The sequence below is a fragment of the Arctopsyche grandis genome, chromosome 11, assembly GCF_051622035.1.
Source record: "Arctopsyche grandis isolate Sample6627 chromosome 11, ASM5162203v2, whole genome shotgun sequence".
Lineage (NCBI taxonomy): Eukaryota > Metazoa > Arthropoda > Insecta > Trichoptera > Hydropsychidae > Arctopsyche > Arctopsyche grandis.
The window spans coordinates 12,731,680-12,751,635 of record NC_135365.1 but is presented as its reverse complement, the minus strand read 5'-3'; the positions used below and the strand labels follow the sequence as shown (position 1 = coordinate 12,751,635).

At 34.1% G+C, this 19,956-nt stretch overlaps 1 protein-coding gene across 9 annotated transcripts in view; it reads left to right on the top strand.

Moving 5' to 3' along the window:
- Window positions 1-19,956, top strand: part of LOC143918981 (uncharacterized) — a 100,894-nt gene that overhangs the window by 9,798 nt on the left and 71,140 nt on the right. For all 9 annotated transcript variants that reach the window (XM_077441120.1, XM_077441124.1, XM_077441126.1 and 6 more), the window contains exon 2: window positions 2,044-2,174. In XM_077441120.1, the coding sequence (XP_077297246.1) occupies window positions 2,061-2,174 (114 nt within the window). In that variant the 5' untranslated portion in view covers window positions 2,044-2,060. The remainder of the gene's footprint in view (window positions 1-2,043; window positions 2,175-19,956) is intronic.

The window sequence follows — 19,956 nt, the reverse complement described above, 5'->3', positions numbered from 1 at the left end:
ATAATGGACAATAGATATACCAAAGAAGTTCTCTAATGGTACCCGAGAGAATGTAAAAGGGTGAAAGAAAGATGGGTGGACTTAATAATTAAAATGTGTGCGATGAGATGTTGCCCAAAACAGAGACGAATGGAAGCGTGTTTGAGAAGCCTTCATACTGCAGTGGATGGCGAATAGTTGTATGAATAGATTGCGAATGTTAATGTAATTTTCTTAACAAATCTTATTTTGATTTTTAAGAAGTACATACATATGTATTTTTGATAAATATGTGCTAAAAATTTCACCTGTTGCGTAATTTTATGTTGGTTGTATGAACGTAGATATACGTCAAAGTGTTAAAAAAGTGAAATTATTGATAAAGCATTTTTAGAAATTAAATATTGCTTCATAATATATTTTTATTTTTCTCGTCTCTCTGACGAATTTATTTTTCGACCATTGTGGCGCATTAGGGACTCCTGTAATGCTACAATTGTCCAAACTTAAACTTAAATGAATATAAAGTGGTTGTCATAAAAAATAAAGGAAGTTAATCTTTTGAAATTGGACCCGTGAGACAGTCTTACTCAGATACCAACCAAAAGATTTATTGAAATTTACCCCGATACTCATTTGGTTGTCGATCACTGTTTTAGATAGTTATGTTCATATTATAAATATTTTTTATGTAACTCCAGTGAGTGTAAAAGCTGCTAGTGCACTTCAAAACTTGTACACCTGGAGGCTTCACGTTACGAACACTTTTGTAATTACTATTAGAGAGTTCAAAGTCACCGTGAAGTATTTTTACGAATTCATTGTAAGGCACGTGTCTAGAGTTACAAGTTTTAAGGGTCAATTGTTCTTATGAAACTTTGCTTAGACGTTACCGTTCTTCAGCTGTTGGTAACCAACTACATACATACATACATAGTAAGCAGGTCACAAGAAGATTGACAACTCAATGTTTCATTAGAACGATTATCACGAGTGTTATGCAATTTGCATTATTTTCTAAGTTTCTAGAACATGTGTAGAGTTGTTCAAAATGTTCTTATTACTTCTATGCATTTAAGTTCGGATTTATTTTGAAAACAGCCAGTGAGCCACTGCTTGACTATTTTTTAAATTAAATATTGCATTATAATATTTGGCAACGCCTTGCACTCACTCGAACAAAGTAAGAGCTCAAAATTTGACCATCACATTGATTGAAGTTAGAATACCAATCAGAATATCAACTTTTTCTTTAAACAGTGTTTTAGGCAGTACGTTTAAAAAAACATATTCCAATTCGAATCTTCTCCTGTATCAATTTGATACTGTTACAGATTCAAATTCAACACTCATGAAGATATATTTTTGTTTCTTTATCAATATCTTATGATGCCTACTCTTATTAGAGGATGACAACCCACTTTTCTAAAATTCTACTGATTATTTTTTGATATTCTGGTCAACTAAATATATGCTTATATAACTATGTCAATAGAAGTAAAAATTGTATGACCTTTCGAGAGACTGAAAAAGTGTTCTATTGATTCAAACACTGTTCCAATTTCTAGTTGTGTATGTATAGGAATAGTATACCAAGTAATACTCTTACTTACATGCATGAATACATTTAGAAGGTTCAACATGCTTAGAATCATTATCCTTGTACGATATTTTATATCTTGCATCTGTGTACGTCCAATTCTAAAAGCACTCTGCAGCATATGGCACGTATTTCGTTTTAATATAGATATTTTACTTAATTTTTTGTCACACCAATCCACGTAAAACTACATTTACAGTTTTCGTAGACCTCATTCGAACGGACACCGTTCAAAATCAACCATTTAGATTATAACACGAGCATTCACATTGAGATTGATTCGTGTAAATATATACATACATATACTAGACACGGTGATGTCACAAAAGCGTGCGTTCGTGAGTGCGTTTTGAAAAGGTGACCTAAAAAATTGAAAGAATTTTTAGATTCGAGTCTACGTTTGTTAACAGTTATTGTGTACATGCATTTGTTAGTAAACATGTGTTTTTTATTTTGATTTTTAGGTGTACAAGGTGTTCTTATGGGGCAATGTGTCTCCCGTAACCCGATGGCCCCGTATGCGGGCCCCTACGATGCTTCCAGTGTAATCGGCCTTACTTTACCTGTTGCAATCTACGATGAATACTACTATGCAGTAAGTGTTTACATTATTAAATATTAAACTTGCGTACTTTTTAGTTTATGATACGAATACAATTCGTAAATATTTATATTTTGTTTATTTTGTAAAAAAAAATATATAATTTTTTTTTACAAAATTATTGTATACATATACCTATTGATATAAAAAACCAATCCTTATAAACGTGGTGATGTGAAAAATTAACGAAATTAGCTCATATTATAGTATTATACGAAAAAAAATATGTACAAAAAAGTATATTTTTGACTTTTGACATTCAGTAAATAGTTAATTATAAGTATTTCAAAGCAATAAAAAATCACAATCAATAGAAAAAACATCTGACTATTGATTCTCATACTCATTTTTGGCACAAAAATACTAGTTTTTTAATTATAGACTGCAAAAGCCAAAAATCTGTAAAAATTGCACATTTTTTCAAACGCTCATATCTCTTAATCGAGGCAAGTCAACAAACATATTGTCATATTCGAATTCAGTTGGTCAAAATTAGTAAATATTTATTAGTTTTCGCTTCGGTAATTTTTTTTTATTGTTCAGTGTTGTTTGCCCTTACAAAAAAAAAAGTCGAAATAGTTTGAAAATCAGTATCCAAAAATTTTAATAAAAAACATTCATGTAAAAAAGCGCAATTTTTAATCGATTTTTCTTCAGATAAAGCAAATATGGGAATGAATTTGAAATCAGCACAGCAGACAATTTTTTTTTCATTTATAGAAATGTCTTCTCGTTTGTATCTGCAGTATGCATTATGTATGTTCATATAATATATCAGAATATGCACACTTTTATTTCATTCTTTGCTTTGATGCAACCCCGATTTGTTGCACGCCACTGTGTACACATATGACAGGATCCGAAAGGAAATAAGAACTTGTCAAATGACAAACTAAGACGTGTAATGAATTCGTATTAGTGCACATTTTTTGAAATTTTTCTGAGAGTGAATATAACACGTAAAAATACAATTCAAGCAACCATGTTTAACCGAGACAGTTCGTTGTTTGATATGTTTTATTTGTGAGTAGTTGATATTGGATAGTCAACTACCTGCGTTCCTCGTAGATTATAATATTTTATAGTCTGTATTACTATTTCAAGTAGAACAGTTAAGTTTAATATAAAATGTTTTATAAGTTCAAAGAGGATACAAGTTTTTTTTCAGTTTCATAATTAAAAAAGAAAAAAATGAGTGCGCCTCGCAACGCCCCTAAATCTGGGCCTAGCGTGCTGCCTTCTAGAGCCGGCCCTGCATACATGGTACATATATTGTTATGAAATCTAAGATATGTATTTTCTATATATGTACATATATATCTATGTATATGTACTATGAGGTTTATATCTTGAAATATAAAAAAAAGTATTTTTCGGTAAACTATAAATTCAATAAACCTGATCTAGTGTGATTTCACGTTTTACGACAGCGATGTGTACAGTCTGAGAGTATTGAATTTTCGCGTGGAGTATTGCGATATATGGATTTTGTTCTGTCTGTTTTCTCTCAGAGTAATGAAAATCTGTTGGTAGCCTTTCATTTGGTTTGGGTGAGTTTTTCTTTTAGTCGTTTTTTTTTGCATTATGCCCACTCGCAGTAAATATGTACATATGTACATATCTTTATTTGAGTCGTGATGTTAACTTCCATTTACATCAGTGCGTAAAAGTAGCGTCATTATGCCAGATCAGAGTTTATTTTGTTTTTGTACGCGTTCAATTACCTTCGTGGGAAATTTCTCACCTCGTCTGCCATTATATTAAAAGTACATATTTACCAAGCCGGTTTTACCATTTACATATATTTGTAATTAATTTGTTACGTTTTTATGCGGCTTATTAAAGCCATTGTCGTTCTCGTGCGTGTATTTAATTAAAATATATTATTTGGTGTATTTTCATTTCTATTGTTTATAATTACACGTACGTCCATGCACACTTGCGTGTGTTGAAACAATATATCATAAAGCATAAATGGTCTTGAGGTATATTTTATCTTAGTGGTTGTCAGTGCCAAATTCGTCGTAAACGACCAATAAACATTTGCTTATGGCCTGGCTTATTGTTTAGAAAAAAATGAATGAACTTAGGCATATATTCTCGAATGTGTGGGTGTTCTTTGACTTTCTTTCAAATTTGAGATGTTGTCAAATTTTATAAGATATATTGTTAATTGTTAATAGGTTTTTGAGCTCTTTTTCCTATTATGCTGTACATTAACATTAGAATAATATAATGCTATGATCACTAACCAAATTAAATTAAATTGTAAAATAGAAAATGATCAGTAGATCAGTAGGGGTCTACCTCACGGGCCCGAATGTGAAACGCCCGAAAACGCAAATATCGGAAGGCAAGATCGAAAATCGAAAGATCTTAAGTCGAAAGATAAAAAAGGGTGCATGGTAAACGGTACATACTAACGTACATACTCACTTAATTTGCGCGAGCAGGATACAACAGCAACAAGAGGAACAGGCTTTTCCTCCCGTATTCTGCGCGCGCACATTAATACGGGAGGAAAAGCGTGTTCCTCTTGTTCCTGTTGTATCCTGCTCACGCAAATTAAGTGAGTATGTATAATTTACCATGCACCCTTTTTTTTTGATCTTTCGACTTAAGGTCTTTCGATTTTCGATCTTTGTCTTCCGATATTTGCGTTTTCGGGCGTTTCACATTCGGGCCCGTCACGGGGACCGGATCAGTAGCTATTAAAATAGATATAAGATGTATTGTGAACATAATTTCGTAATAATAAAAAAGTAATAGGCGTTTAAACAATTAAAATCTGACAAAGCGCGAGGGTGGCAAAGAGGTAGATAAATACGGCAACTTACCATTAGACTTCAAGAAGATCGAAATTGTAGCATTTTTTAAACGTGTCTATTACGATTATTTTTCACCATCGTACTGGCGGATTTGATTTACACATATATTGATGAGCAAACCGAGCAAAATGGCAAAGTTTGAAAACGATCGGAAGAGTGTGGATATCAAACCCAAATTTTGTCAGACGAAAAAGCGAAAGCAAGCTGATATGAGGCTTGTATTTGCATTTTTTGTTGTGCAAAATTATGTGGTTGGTATTTGCATTTCACATCCGACTCGTTCCTCAGAGGAAACAGTAAATTTGTCAGTTTTCAAGAGAGAAACTTGAAATCGCAACGGCGATTTCCGACTGATTGTGATGTCGCCAGTTGGGTAAAGAATGCAGTGCAGGATTAGTACTCATCACGGTCACGGTGAAAGGTGTTCGACCCACATTACCCTCTGCATACAATGGTCCTCTCTTGTAACCTTTCTTTCAGTTGGGTTCCCTTCGCCGTTGCATCGGACAAAAATCTGGGCCAATATGTATTGCAAAAACAATCTTCCGCTCGATTTTATATTATTTTTGATCACGATTTAAGGAAAAAAAAATCTTGATAGGTTATGGGTGCACGCGAGATTGTTGGCGATTGTGTGCAACCAACCACCTTTCACTGAAATTTTCGATAGCGAATCTGTTCTATGGACAGAACCGTGTGTCACGATCGTCGTACATTTTCGGATTGGGCATTATTTTCTAAATCGAATCGAAGGGGCCTTTCACGATGGTTAAAGTTCTGTTGAAAAGAATTTCTAAGGAGAAGAATAGTACATACGTCCGTTCTCAGATTTAACGATTGCTTTGTTGCCAATAAAACTAGTAGGTTATCTGATTCTGATATCTTATTGTACTTGTGATTTTTTTTTATATTCAGTTGAATTTTCCACAATCGTATGCATGAATATCTGTCTCGTTTGACGTCACTTGTACTTCATACAATAAAAGTTCTTTCACTGTATTTAATATCTACGCCAAACACCGTAAATGTCGGGTCGCTGTTTACTCTGGGAAAACGAGATACGTTACGCTTAGGCCTTGTATAAATATAGTCATTGTTTGGATTTCTTCAGTTTCATAAGCGAAATGTAATTTGAGAAAAAAATATAATGGCTAAATTAAAACGTGAAATCTGGAATTTTTCTTCATTTTCACAGAGCCCTGATTCATATCTACATATAATACATACATATATATTTTTTTCCTTTTTAAAAGTGAATTTTTGATAATTTTAATGACGACATTAGCATCTCAAAATACGAACTTAACTTGATTGAACAATTTGACTGGTTTTTTAAAATCATTTTTACCATGATGCCATTACGAGATTACCCCAAGGCGACGATTATGGCTAACTTTGTACGTATGAACTGTATATACATATGTATATTTATTAGTAATATGATTATAAATTTGAAATTAAATTCAAATAATGGCAACAAACCAGAGCAGGTGGTCAATTTGCTGAAAACCGTTTCAACAATGAAATCAGATAAATTGGAAAACTCTAATAGGAAATGTTCGAGCTGGAGTCACCTGAATACTATATTTTCCACCTCAGTGAGCGTAAGTTATCGGAGATTTCTTTAACCTATTTGTCTGGTAGCCTGCGCTCATCATTAGTTTAATAATATGATGTGGTGTATGAATGGAATTTTGATCTTCTGTCTTCCATTTGGGCCTCGCAGGGATGTTATAGGTTCTTTTATATTGGTGGTGACTGTATATGCAAGATATGCATTTTATATTGTTTTTACTTTTTCTGCTATTATAATAATGCTATTGTTCTTTATGTTTATGTATTGCATTTTTCGACCATTGTGGCGCATTAAGGCCTGTAATGCCAAAATGGTCCAAACTTAAGCTTATATAAATAAACTAAATATATCCAAGGTCTGACTAGCAACACGGGATTAGGTCTGGAGCTCGAGAGCCCTCAGTTGTTGGCATTATACGCTAACCACTGAGCTATGTTGCTGGTTTTAGTTTTATTTTTTCAAACTTGTGTCGTAGTCTTCTCTGCAGTCTTATCTGGTTGCGTAATATCTTAACCAGTGGTGTGCTGTGGAAATCTCTTTAAGCCTTATTTACATGTGTGCGAGCAGGATACAAGGGGACTAAGTGACACCATACCGAGTCCCCTTGCATCCTGCTGTGCGACTGTGCGATAAAAACAGAGATTTCCACTGCACATAACTGATCTTAACCTATTTTATGAATTAGTTACATGACAGTTGTGTACTTACTTGGACAGCTTTTAAGAATCGTTGAAAAAATGCCCGAAAATCAATTCGGCTTCATTTCGGACAAGTGACGAGTTCAATCATGTAAAATAAATGGCCAGATACTTTATAATTGCTATTACGATGTAAGTAGACAATTATGCAGACAATTCTTAAAGATGAAGCCATGAAACTGATTCCAATTTGAGCATTTGTAATCTTACGTGAAGTAACTGCTATTTGCCAATACCAGCTCTCATCTCTTTTCCGTTAGAATAAATCAAAATTTATTTATTTATTTATTTATTTATTTATTTCATACCAGGAAGGCATTACAGGTAAACCCCAATGCGCCTTCCTGGCCAAATTACAAACAATACAGCATTTTTTATTATATAAGTCGCTAAATTACGAGACACTGACTTAAACTCGACAATTAACGAGACATCTATGAATTGTACATACATTTTTATTGTAATATTTACATTAATCATACTCAAATAGTGGTGACATAGTGGGTAGGAAGGATTTTTAGCCAATTTTTAATCGGGAATCGTTTCAACAATGAAATCAGAGAAAATTGGCAAACTCTGATAGGAAACGATCAACCAGGAGTCACAAATCCTGGTCTGACCAGCAGCATTACAGATATACTCAGAAAAATTCTTTTCAATCGAGGTCAGCTCAAGGGATCGAACTCGGCGCCTCTCAGTGTTAAGCAGAAGCTTAACGACCGAGCCACGCTGCTGGCTAATGTAAAAAATGTAAAATGTCAGACGAAACTCGGTTTATTTTGCCAATTCGAGCCGGTTAGCCGATGCTCTCGAGCAATAGTGACCGATGTGTTGGTATGTGCTTTGGTTAAAATCTACGTAGGGTTACAGTTATGCGCGTGGGTAGGTCGATCACGAGTTTAACCTTCAGGGAAGCTACAAACCGACTCCACTAACTAATCTGAGCATAGTTTCACAACATTGACTCGGACGAGACAGCAGCAGGATGTCGGTTATTCGCGTTCTGCTGAACCACTTGCTAATCGCTCGTGTTGCACAAGTGTGATAACGAATAATGGAATGGAAGGTGTACGACTTTCGGTACGTACGTACATACATATATACATAGAAAGTAAGTACTATAATAGATGGGTAGTGCTCTTTATGCGATGTACTAGTCTGCTGGGAATCACTATATTGACCATGAAGTCGGTAAGAAGTCATAAGAAATGCCGCCCGAGAGGGTCGTCTTCGGTGAGATAAATGAAGATCAATAGCTCTGAAGTGTGTAATTTGAAATTTATTTAATATTTCCACACGAAATTCCTCTAAGGCAAAAACTAAAGGGGCAGTGGTTTTATGTTAGGAGCATTTTTCATTTATTTTTTTGGGAACTTAGAGCAATGCTGGATTCTGAATACACGATGAGGGCGGTCACACCTTCTAGAGTTCAAGTACTTTTTTTTTAATACACTTGGTCAGGAATTTAAATGTCTGAGTTTCTCAAACGTCTATCGTATTATTGATTAAAAATGAGTGAACGCAAGATGGCCTTTATTTAAGTGCAATGTGTCTCACTTCTGCGCAGTGCGCATTCCAAATATATTATATAAATTGAGACTAACTTTAATAAAACTTTTAATTTAATGCTAATTTTATAATATAGCGATTGTACATACATATGTACATACAATATAAGCCAACTGCGTTGTATAAACTAGGCTAAAATCCAAAAACAACTACTAATTCGGACCCACTGATCATGAATATGATAATTAATTCATTGTGCAATTCTATCTATAAATATTTTAGCCATATTGTAGCTCACTGGTAGAGCCAATATTTACCAGTAGATAGGTTGTACATTCAAATCCCGGCCGAAATCAAGTAATTATTCGATTCATATACTCTGCTGGCGAGATCTGGGTAGTTATTTAAACCCAGATCGACCGTCTCCTGCTAGAGTTTATCGATTATCTAGCTTATTTGCTGTGATGGATCTACAAAATCGGCATCCTCCCTCCCCCTCGAGTTTCTAGCATCTCAAAATTGTTGATTATATATAAATATGCTACCCAAATGCTCTGTAAAATTTACTAAATTCACTGTGTTGATGGTTGATTAACCAGTTTGTCCATAGATAACTGTATTGGATTGAAATGATAGTTGTACAAAAAATCTGACCATAGGTGTCGCCTTGGAGCAACCTGTTATGGCACCTATGTATGTTTGATAGAAATATACATATGAATAAAATAAAATATGCATGTATATTTAAAAAAAAAATTGTTTTAATCATTGGGCAGGCATTAAAAGAATTCAGTTTGGTAGTTGATTATCTTGAGAGAAAATATTCTGTAGACGGTCGATCAACGCCATGATGTCTGCCTTTTGCTTTACACAGGTATACACGGGCAATAGGTAGATTTGTTCGATTTTTGTGTGATTCACAGTCGGCCCAGGTATTTTTCGGTTAGGTCATCATCATCATCACTATTCACGGAGCAACAGCGAGGGCGTTGCACTCAGTTATTTAACAACATTGCACACGCTGACTCATAATTGCATTATAATTTGTACGATTTTAACAGAAAGAAATATAGCAGGTGAAAGGGTGATAAAACCTTACCAAATTTAGCGCTGAAACCTTGTGAAACATCGTGAGAATTTTATGAAACGCAGCGGCATTGTTTCAAACGTGCTTTACATGTATGTATGTATGTTCGCGGTTTAGAAATCATTTGTCATTGCTTAGAAACATGTCGTCGACTTGTTAAGGCGCGTGAATTATCTCAAGTGTATGTGTTGTAACTAGATCTTATACATTTCTCCTTTTTAGTATTATTAACGGTTTATTTAGCGACATCCGCATACATCTGAATACAAGACAGTATTTGCAATTAGTAAGCCGGTAGTGAATTAATGTCGGAACATCCAGTTTGCTATACGGTCATGTTACAGGAACGTTTGAGTAGGGTATCGAGCGGGTAAAATCATCTTGATTGAAGCGGAATTATGGACGAGGAGAGTGAGGATACGCTTTCGAAATAAGTCGAGGGTATAAGGATGAAATACAAAAAAAATGAGGAAAGATCGATATGGTCCGAGGTAAACATAGCTGTTAGATTTTTTTTTATAATAAATACCTATTCGTCTTTCGTGAGAACCATTTTTCATAATTAACATTTTAGTAAGAGTAGAAATTTACAGTGATTTTCTAATTCATTTAGGTGAACTTTTAAAACAGGTGACTATCTATGGACAAAAGAATATTTAAAATTTTTGAATTGTAATTATCTGTCATGAAGTGATAATTCTGTGAAGTCTAATATTCTGTGTATTTGTTTTTATATATGTCTTATTGTATCCTTTATTTTTTGTTTAATCATAGTGACGACTTAGAGCTATTCTGTATACACATGTATATGTAGTGTTCCAATCATAGTTTTATGACCAAACTAGTGGTCCGGAGAATGTTTTGAGATAGGAAACGAATCAGAGGTTGGAGTTTCAATGGATGTATGTATGTAGGTTCCACTAGTTGTACTAAATATAATAGATTACTTGTCCAATTGTACATAGATAGGGGTTAAGAATTAGAACATGCATTCATAGGAATGTAAGTTGAAAACTTATCGCTTGAATTATATTGCCTCAAATTATCCTGAATACTATCATCAGCCGGAGTTCATCGACGCTCTTGAATACTTAAGGGGAAATTTCGTGGGATCTTTGCCTACCATTGTTTCGAATGGGAGATAGGTAGATACGTGTGGAAAAATTCTTCATTTTGTTCCACTGCTTACTCGTTTTTACAAAGTCAATTGTCGACTGAAATCGCACGGTAATTATAATATAATATACGGAGTGTCTTATACGCTTCAATTGTAACGGTCTTTTGCTTGCTCTTGATACTTCCACCTGATGTCGACGTAATGACTGTGGCAAAAAGTGGAAGACGTGTGTCTACCTCGATATACACATTTCCTATACCTACCTTAAGTCAGCTATTCTTTAATGTACCTTGGAATGAGAAACGAGAAATGTGTACTCGTAAGTAGGATACCGGTCAAGTTCAAGTTCACTTCGACTATAAAGTATTTTAATTAAGCAGCATGTATTGAACCGCTTGTTTGTGGAAAGTATTTTTGTATGTTGGTTTAATTCAGAATATGTCGTCTGAGATGCGTGTGCTTGTTTCCGAAAGCTTTCACCGGAAATCAACCAAAAAACAAACATCGATCGGAATAATCGGACTCGAATATATACAATTGTCAAAACGTAACTCTATTGCAGGAGATTTAAAATTGTGGTCCGTAAATTGCTAAGGTTGGTATTTTTGTATAAAATATGATGAAAGGGGGAAAGGATGAGGAAGGTGGTGGAAATTAAGGTCTCCTCAATCGTCCTAGCACATTACCTACTTATAGAATATTATTATAGTAGTTTCGTAGATTTTTTTCCAATTATAGGAATAGAGGGCTGTTTATTTAAAAGTGATCTGAAAAGTATTAAAAACCACTGCTAAATTACTACTCTATCTATGTATGTATGTACGTCGTAGCAATAGATGAAGTTTTGTGATCATGCGAAAAGTCGAACCTGAAATTTTGACTGATTCGAACTCAGGATCGATCACTGATCACGTTTTCATGATCTAGAAAAATGTGCGTTTGTTAGTATGTGTGTCTGTGTGTTTTGGGGATTTTTTGAACACCTTTAGTCCTATCAAACTGAAACTTAGTATCGGTTACTGAAATGATTATCGATATCATGTGAATTTTTTTCAGATTTTTAAGTTGACCGGAAATGGTAGCTGCCTTATAGGTGTGCTCTATTTTTTAGTTTTTGGATTCAATTACCTCCCAAACCATTCAACGGATCGGACTGAAATTTTTTTACGTATAATAGAAATTATAAATTTTATAACTCATTTTTTTTAAAATATTTTTTCCTCAATTCGGAAACAGTACTTTTACTCTAGAAGATTGAGGTTTTTTGTGTTTTACTCTTTTACCTTTTAGTGTATTGGACTGAATTTCATATCTAGAAGTAAAAGCTTAATATAAAGTTATGTATGTGTAAAGTTTGATGATGACCCGTCAACCGAAAGTGGCAGTTTACTCTTGTACGATTTTTTTCGACCCTTTAAATGCATATGCTCTTTATGAAATTTATATTTGTAATTTTTATGTACTAATTTAGAGTTGATAAGGCTTTGGATTTTTTCCTCTTAGAAAATACATTGTGGGTTGATCACATCCGAATTTTTCTTTTGTATTTTTGGAAACAGTCGTTGACATACATATCACAATTAAAAAAAATATTGATTTTTTTTAATTGTGTTTGTTTAAATTTTTTCTTCTGCAGAGTAGAAATACGTTTCCTAGTTAAATGAGGCATGCGATCATTTCTTACATCGAACTCTTCCGCTGTGGTGATTTTTTCAATATGTATTATATTACATTATGATTTTTATGCGGACATTCGCCTTTTGATTGGCACGAATACGCTTCTGTGTCATTTTGCATACGATGTGAAATAAATCGCAGTGGTAAAATAATGTTGATGTAGAAAAAGTATACAATTATTCATTATGTATGTACACAGTGGCGGACTGGCCATACAAGCGAACATGCCCGATGGCATGTGGGCCCCACTATCTGTTAGAAAATATGGGCCCTCAGTAAAATTAAATAACTTTTTAACTATTTATAGGATATTGCAACTTTGGGACCTAAAGTTTGGGTATTTCAACAAAACAAATTTCTTACGATATACACAAACAACTAATACCTGCTTTAACAGCCCAAGGATCGGTTAACTTTTTTTATTAGGCTCGAAATGTAAGTTTCAACATTTGCGTGGGCCCTTTTGCCGGGCCCATTTCCAACCTCAATATTATGTATATACCAATACCTATGTAACAACTAACTACTGAAATAAAAATGGGAATAAACAAATTTTCGTGAAAAATATAAACATAATTGCATAAAACAATTTTGATAGGACGATTCATCATCAACCAGCGATTTAAATTTACTTCATACTTTCAAAATAACATTTGATTATACTTCGATGATATAGTAAGATTTAAATACACAATTTTAAACAGTTTCCGAATATAAAATCTATTCCTAATTTAGACACATCCATGTAAATAGAAATATAGGATAGGGGCCCCCTCCCCAAAATCCCGATTTTCGGTTAACATTCATTGAAAATATTATGCATTTTTTTTCAGGGACGTAATTTGGGGTGGCCATAGGGGGGCACTCGCCCCTCTAAACTAAGGAATAGTGTGAATTTAGAAAATATTATGAATTTAATGATTAATGAGATACTACGGATCTATGAATGCTACGTTTATTTCTTATGTATGTTACTTTTGGGTAACTAATAAAATAATCGCTGCTATGTGCTTTGAAGAGAAACAAAACAAAACTTTATCTATTGTTATTACGCACATGTACATAGATAAAGTGAAAAGACAGTTGGTAGAAATTAAGTTAATTGATAGTTTTTTGATGACTCAGTTTGATGGTCGATTAATGTTGACCATGTGAAGATTTGTGGAAAAAAATTTTCACCTGCGGCGCTTTTTTCTCTTTACATAATATTTTTTTATTACTTTTTCAAAAATAAGCTTATTTTTTTCATATTTTATAACTCAATTAGGTGTATTCAAAGAATATTTTCCATTTTTATTCCGATATAAAAAAGATTTTTTGAAAAAAAATTCAATTTGACCAATCTTTGCCTGCCCCCCCCAAGAAAAAGCTGAAATGACGTCCCTGACGTGGTGGAAAGAAGAAAATTTTGTTATATGGGGGGGGGGGGGGACAAATTTTTTTAACCCTGGGGGGCCCCCCTTTGACTCCTGGCATGCACTGATTTCAGTCCCAGTCCGCCACTGTATGTACATATGTTTATCCGTTTGGAATTATACGATTGTTTTTAAAAGTCATAAAAATGTTGATTTGAGAATTTTCCGCGGTGGCACTCAATCAATTCACATGTCATTATAAATTCATAGTTTTGCTATGCGCAACATCTTAACGACCTTCAAGTAGCTGTATTGTGACATTGTTTGTATGCAAATAGAAGCCTTTTTTGTGTACTTGATGATGACAAAATAGGTAAACGTTGTCGTCAGCGGATACTATTAAACAATTGACACCATCGGTGAATTTCAATGTAAATTTCTTAATACGTTTGTTTGAGATGTGTACCAATTTGGTTATGCACCTGAAAGTAATCTTAATTTCCATTGTAAAAAATGTTGAGTGAAATATTTTGCAATGCATAGTTGATTGTTTCTTTTGAAAGTTATCGGTTAAGTAAGATTAGAATGCATTCGATCAGTGATACGAAACCGATGACCGTCGTAAACTTTGTACGTGACTGATGTTAAGGTCAAGAATCGAGTTGAAAACTGGACAGCAAGTCGTTTCAACACTTTCACAGTCGACAGCGGATATAAATTAACATTGTCGTTTGACAATAAATATAATAAACATAAAAAATATCACTTGCATCACCATCTTCCGTTCGGTCGTTAGGTGGTTTTCTAAAGTGGTTTATTTTTTCATCTTTTTTGTGTTTCCCGTCGCATTATTTTGCACTTTGAAATTCGTCAGTGTTTGTCAAACTGTGCTACATGAAAGATTTGAAGGGTTACGTCGCCGTTTTTTGCTAGTTCTGCTTGACGAATTGCAAATCACGAACTTTATTGCAAACTATGAAAAACAATTGGAATATTATAAAACAATATTATTTGAACAAGATGAACTGATTTCGTTTTATTAATGTACAAATTTATTTTTGATATTCAGATCTGTCGAATATGGTTCTTAGCACTTACCGCACTGTGATGGATATCGAGTGACCAAGACTTATATCCAACTATACTAATTGCAGGGTCTTCATATTTTATTTATTCCTCATAAAAACCGCTATAATTCGAATCATATCATTACGAAATAAAAACATTTATCAATATTAACAGAAATTACTATTTTTGCGGGAAGCCCTTTGTACACGTGTCTTATAGACGTAAGAGAGAGAGGGATAATTCAGTATGCGCCACGCTCAACGGTCTATGTGAGAATGATATTCGCCTTGGAATGACACCTCTGCTTCAGCCGGTATTTTTTTTCATTTCTTGTATTAATTTTATATTATTCAACGTTTAATACACGATTACACGAATACACGAAAATTAAACTCGCACATTTTGCATTATTTTAACATAAAACTCACATTTTTAATTAGACGATTGGCATCCAGCATTTATCTGGACCGCAAATTAATCTCAAATTTTAAGAATCTTTCCAATAACAAATACTCACACTTTTAGAATATCGAAAAAAAAAATTAAATATCTATACATAATTGTCGCGATCCGGACTGCCTAGTGCTGAAAATTTTTCGATATTCTCCTAATCCTAAAAAGTTCGTACACCTCGACTTTAAAGGGATAAGAGCATGCTGTATGCTTGGGAAACACTGACATTCGTCATAAATACATTCAAAAGCGCCTTTTCCTCTGCGTACAGCGACAAATGAGCTTTCTTCGAACTTTCTCACCCGATTGGTCGGATAAAAAAGACTTTCGCTTGCACGGAATCGTCGAAACAATCTTCGAATCAATTTTGCACAAGCATATGTGCAATTTTGAATAAAGGCGCCATTTCGACGAAGGGATGAAGCGAAGGGCGCATGTGCAAGAGAACGATCGATTGACGCCCCGTACGCCGCGGCGCCAACCCTCACACTTAGTCACACCAGTTCTCCCATAACAAACACATCGCATCGCATCAGACGAACATAATCAATCTTGAATCGAATTGGAATATAACCCGGCTACGTATCAGCATCCTTCTGCGATATACATTGATTTTTTGCGCCGTCGCAAAGTCGCCGAAAATCGGCGTTTTTCTGAGGGATCGATTCGCGAGTCGCATACTGCGTCGATGTCGCCGCGAGAAAATTCGCCGTACTAGACGCGTGTTTGTTATGAACACTGGTGTCTCCTCGGCGACACATCCTCAGCATCCTGGTGATGGAGTAGAGATCTACCCCTGGGTGGTGGCGGGCCTTTGAGCTAGCCCTCAAACATCCCTCTTTGGGATCCAGTCTCCTCGGCCACACCAACGGACGAGGGATGGACGAGTGCAGTAATCTAATTTATGACGAAACTGGTGGTCAATCGGATATGGTAAGATGTCTAAAAATATACTGCATATTGTATAATGTATATCTTGGGTATGTTTAAAGTCTTCTAAAGTACTTGCATACATACATACGTATGTGACAACCAGCTGATTTTGCGCAGTACATATTGTCGCCGAGAATTATGTAGATAAGGCTACAATACTGCGTTTTTTAAGTTTTCTTAGGTGACTTAGCCTGATTTTTTTTTATCAAATTGTTAAAAAAGTATACGTAAGCTTTTGATAATTGAGGCACTACAGTCTTCTCCAATTTGTTTCAATAGCTAAAAAATATAATACTTATGTGAAAGCGGCCGTTTTGAATGGACCATGCTGATGCATCCCACGCTTACATGCCACTACGTAAAGCACTATATCTTTTATATATCAAATGTGAAAAGATGGCTTTTATCAATTTCCATAAAACATCCGCATTCAGCTTGAAAGGTTTAACTACTTTCTCATATAAATATGTATTATATTATACATATATACATATATAGACAGCTTTGAGAAAGACATATATGTACATGAGTATTTAGTAATGTTCCACACTCTTCCCTTCAATCAAAATGACTATAAAAGAGAAGACTACAGTACATAATATTTTTTTTAAATTATAAACAGCTACTCGTATATAAATTTTGTGGCAGTTTTTATATAGCGGTTCTGATTTATATCATCATTATTTACAGCTATTCACCATCCACTGCTGAATGAAGGCCTATCCAAAAAGCTTCCATTCGTCTCTGTTTTACGCAACTCTCATCCATCTCAGCCCATTTACATTTTTCTAATTTTGTCTCACATCTTCCATGAGGCCTTCTCTTCATCCTTTTAAATTTTCTCGGGTACCATTCTAGCACTTATTTTGTCCACTTTTCGTCAATTTTATGCTATGTATGTGATCCAATTTCATTCTAGCTATGTATGTGATCCGTCTATTGCCATTTCAATCTTTTCACTTACATTTCAATATTCACTATAGCCACTACCCTTGTCATAATTCTCACTCACGTATTCCGTTTCCTATCTCTCGTCGTTGTACCGAGCTTACAGCGTTCCATACCTCAGTTTTTATATATGATTTTTTAAGAGTTGAAAAGATTGTTTGAGGGGATTATTCTTTAATTTAATTTCGTTAGCGTTAGTCGTTACTAAATTGGATCCACTACATTTGAATATGACAATGATTTTTATTGGTTTGCTCTCGTTTATCACTTTTTATGAACGTGGTGAAATATAAAACTGGGCAAATAAATGCATAATTTGACTTTTAAAATTCACTAGATAATTAATTATTAGTATTTTAAAGCAAGACAAAATCACAATCAATAGAAAAACATCCGACTAGTGATTCCAATACTAACTTTGAGCACAGCAATACTAAATTTTGAATTAAAGACTGTAAAACCCGAAAATCTGTAAAAATTGTGCGTTTTTAAACGCTTATATCTCATAAACAAGAGCAAAACAACAAAAATCAATATTCAAAAGTCAAATTTAGTAAAGATTGTTTAGTATCCGCTCTGGTAACTCAAAAAAGTGGTGTTGCTTAGTGTAATCAGAGAGGAAAAGTGCTGTTTGGTGAAAATTCATATTTTTTTAATTAAGACGACTTTAAATTTCATTCTTTGTAAGAAATTTATTATTTTTTTATGTATGTATAAAAAGGTTAAATGAAAGAAAATTTAATACGTTCCTAATTTAAATTTTCCGTTTTCATTTTGACTACTTGAAAAATCCATCGAGACTTATAAACTTTTCTTAATTTATGAAAAAGCCTTTTTATTGTTTGAATTATGTATATGAACAAGTTGCTTTCTTTTATAATGAAAAATATGGGTGCAGCATGTGATATAAAATGAATATTCACGTAAAATCTCACAGCAAATATTCCATTCATTCTTAAATGTAATTATAAATTCACAGAAGCTATTGAAATGTATATCGACAAGCGATATTCGGTTCGACGAGTCTTCAACTCAACATTGTTTGTTCAGATTTGTCACTATTAGAGGACAGCTGCCTTCTAAAATTGGATCGGACTAAAAATATATTCAGTCAACATAAATTTTAATCGAACACTTTATATACATATGTATGTACGTACATACATAGTACATAGGAACACACCTTATTGTTATGACTGCTTGTATTGATTCGCGGGGGTGGACCGAAAACAGTGTTCTTTACGACCGCGTTTCGCATAAATTACGCATTTTCTCCCATTTCTATTTTTATTCGTCTCCTTCGGGCTCGCATTTCAAAATACGAACATTTTCCTGCGTAATGACCGTACAAATCGTTGATAGGTAATGTGATTACAGCTCGTTTCATTCTGATGATCATCATCAACGACGATAATATTCCACTTTGAACATGATCCAAAACTCGACTCGTCTCAGCGCATCCAATCGGCCACTGGAAATGTAATACCTAGACTAGACTATGTAGATGGGAAAAAAATGAATAAATAGCCTCGGAATGAAAAATGGAGTGCTAGACGTACAATCGAAAACTCGTCCGGTGATGTTTTAAAAATCTCCTTTTATGGCTGCTGACAGTTATTAATCGGGTTCATCTCGCACGAACGATCACAATAAATAAAGCCTTTGTGCAATGTAACTTCGTGGCCTGAGAACCGTGAAAATTCGTCGATTTTACTGTGCGTAGGTACCTCATATTTGAATACGAAGCGTGAAAGGTAAATCTAATAATAGAAAAGGGCGTATTATTCCGTTTTTAATTTACCTCTGTGTGTGTATTGCTTTACTAATTTGATTCAGAGTGTGTTAGATTTATAGGCCCATATATTCGATTGCGGAAGGAATAGATAAGGATTCGGCCATTAGATTAACTATAAATGCCGATTTGTATTATTATAGTTGTAGATTATACATATGTATATTTACTTCTGGGGGCTCCTGGAAGGTCGATCACGAGAATAGATTATGTATGCAACCGCATTTTTTTCCCACACCTTTTGTATTGGATACTGCGAATCGAATTAAGTGGATTGGTATACTTATATTTCATTGAGAAACATTATATGTACAATCTGATTCATTTATCTAAATATTATAGTAAATTAAAGAAAACGTTCTATTGTTATCGTGGTCTACTTCGTTATATGGAAATGACGTGATATTCAATGTATTTATTTTTTTAATCAATTTTCAATTTTGTATTTTATTTTGCTACCAGCTGAATTACCCAGCGTTGTTCGGATGGATAAATGATGAAATGAGTCAGAATATACACATATATATACCAAATTTGGTAGTACTAAGTTGAAATTGATTTGCGAATTTCTACTTTCATTCAAGCAAACAAACATCACTTATTTTTATATAGTAATAACAGCTGGATGAATACGAGTTTTTCATATAAACAAAAACCAACTCTGTTTCTATATACGTATGTACATACATATGTTGATGCGATTGTAGGAATTCTAAAAATACTGAAATTTGTCCC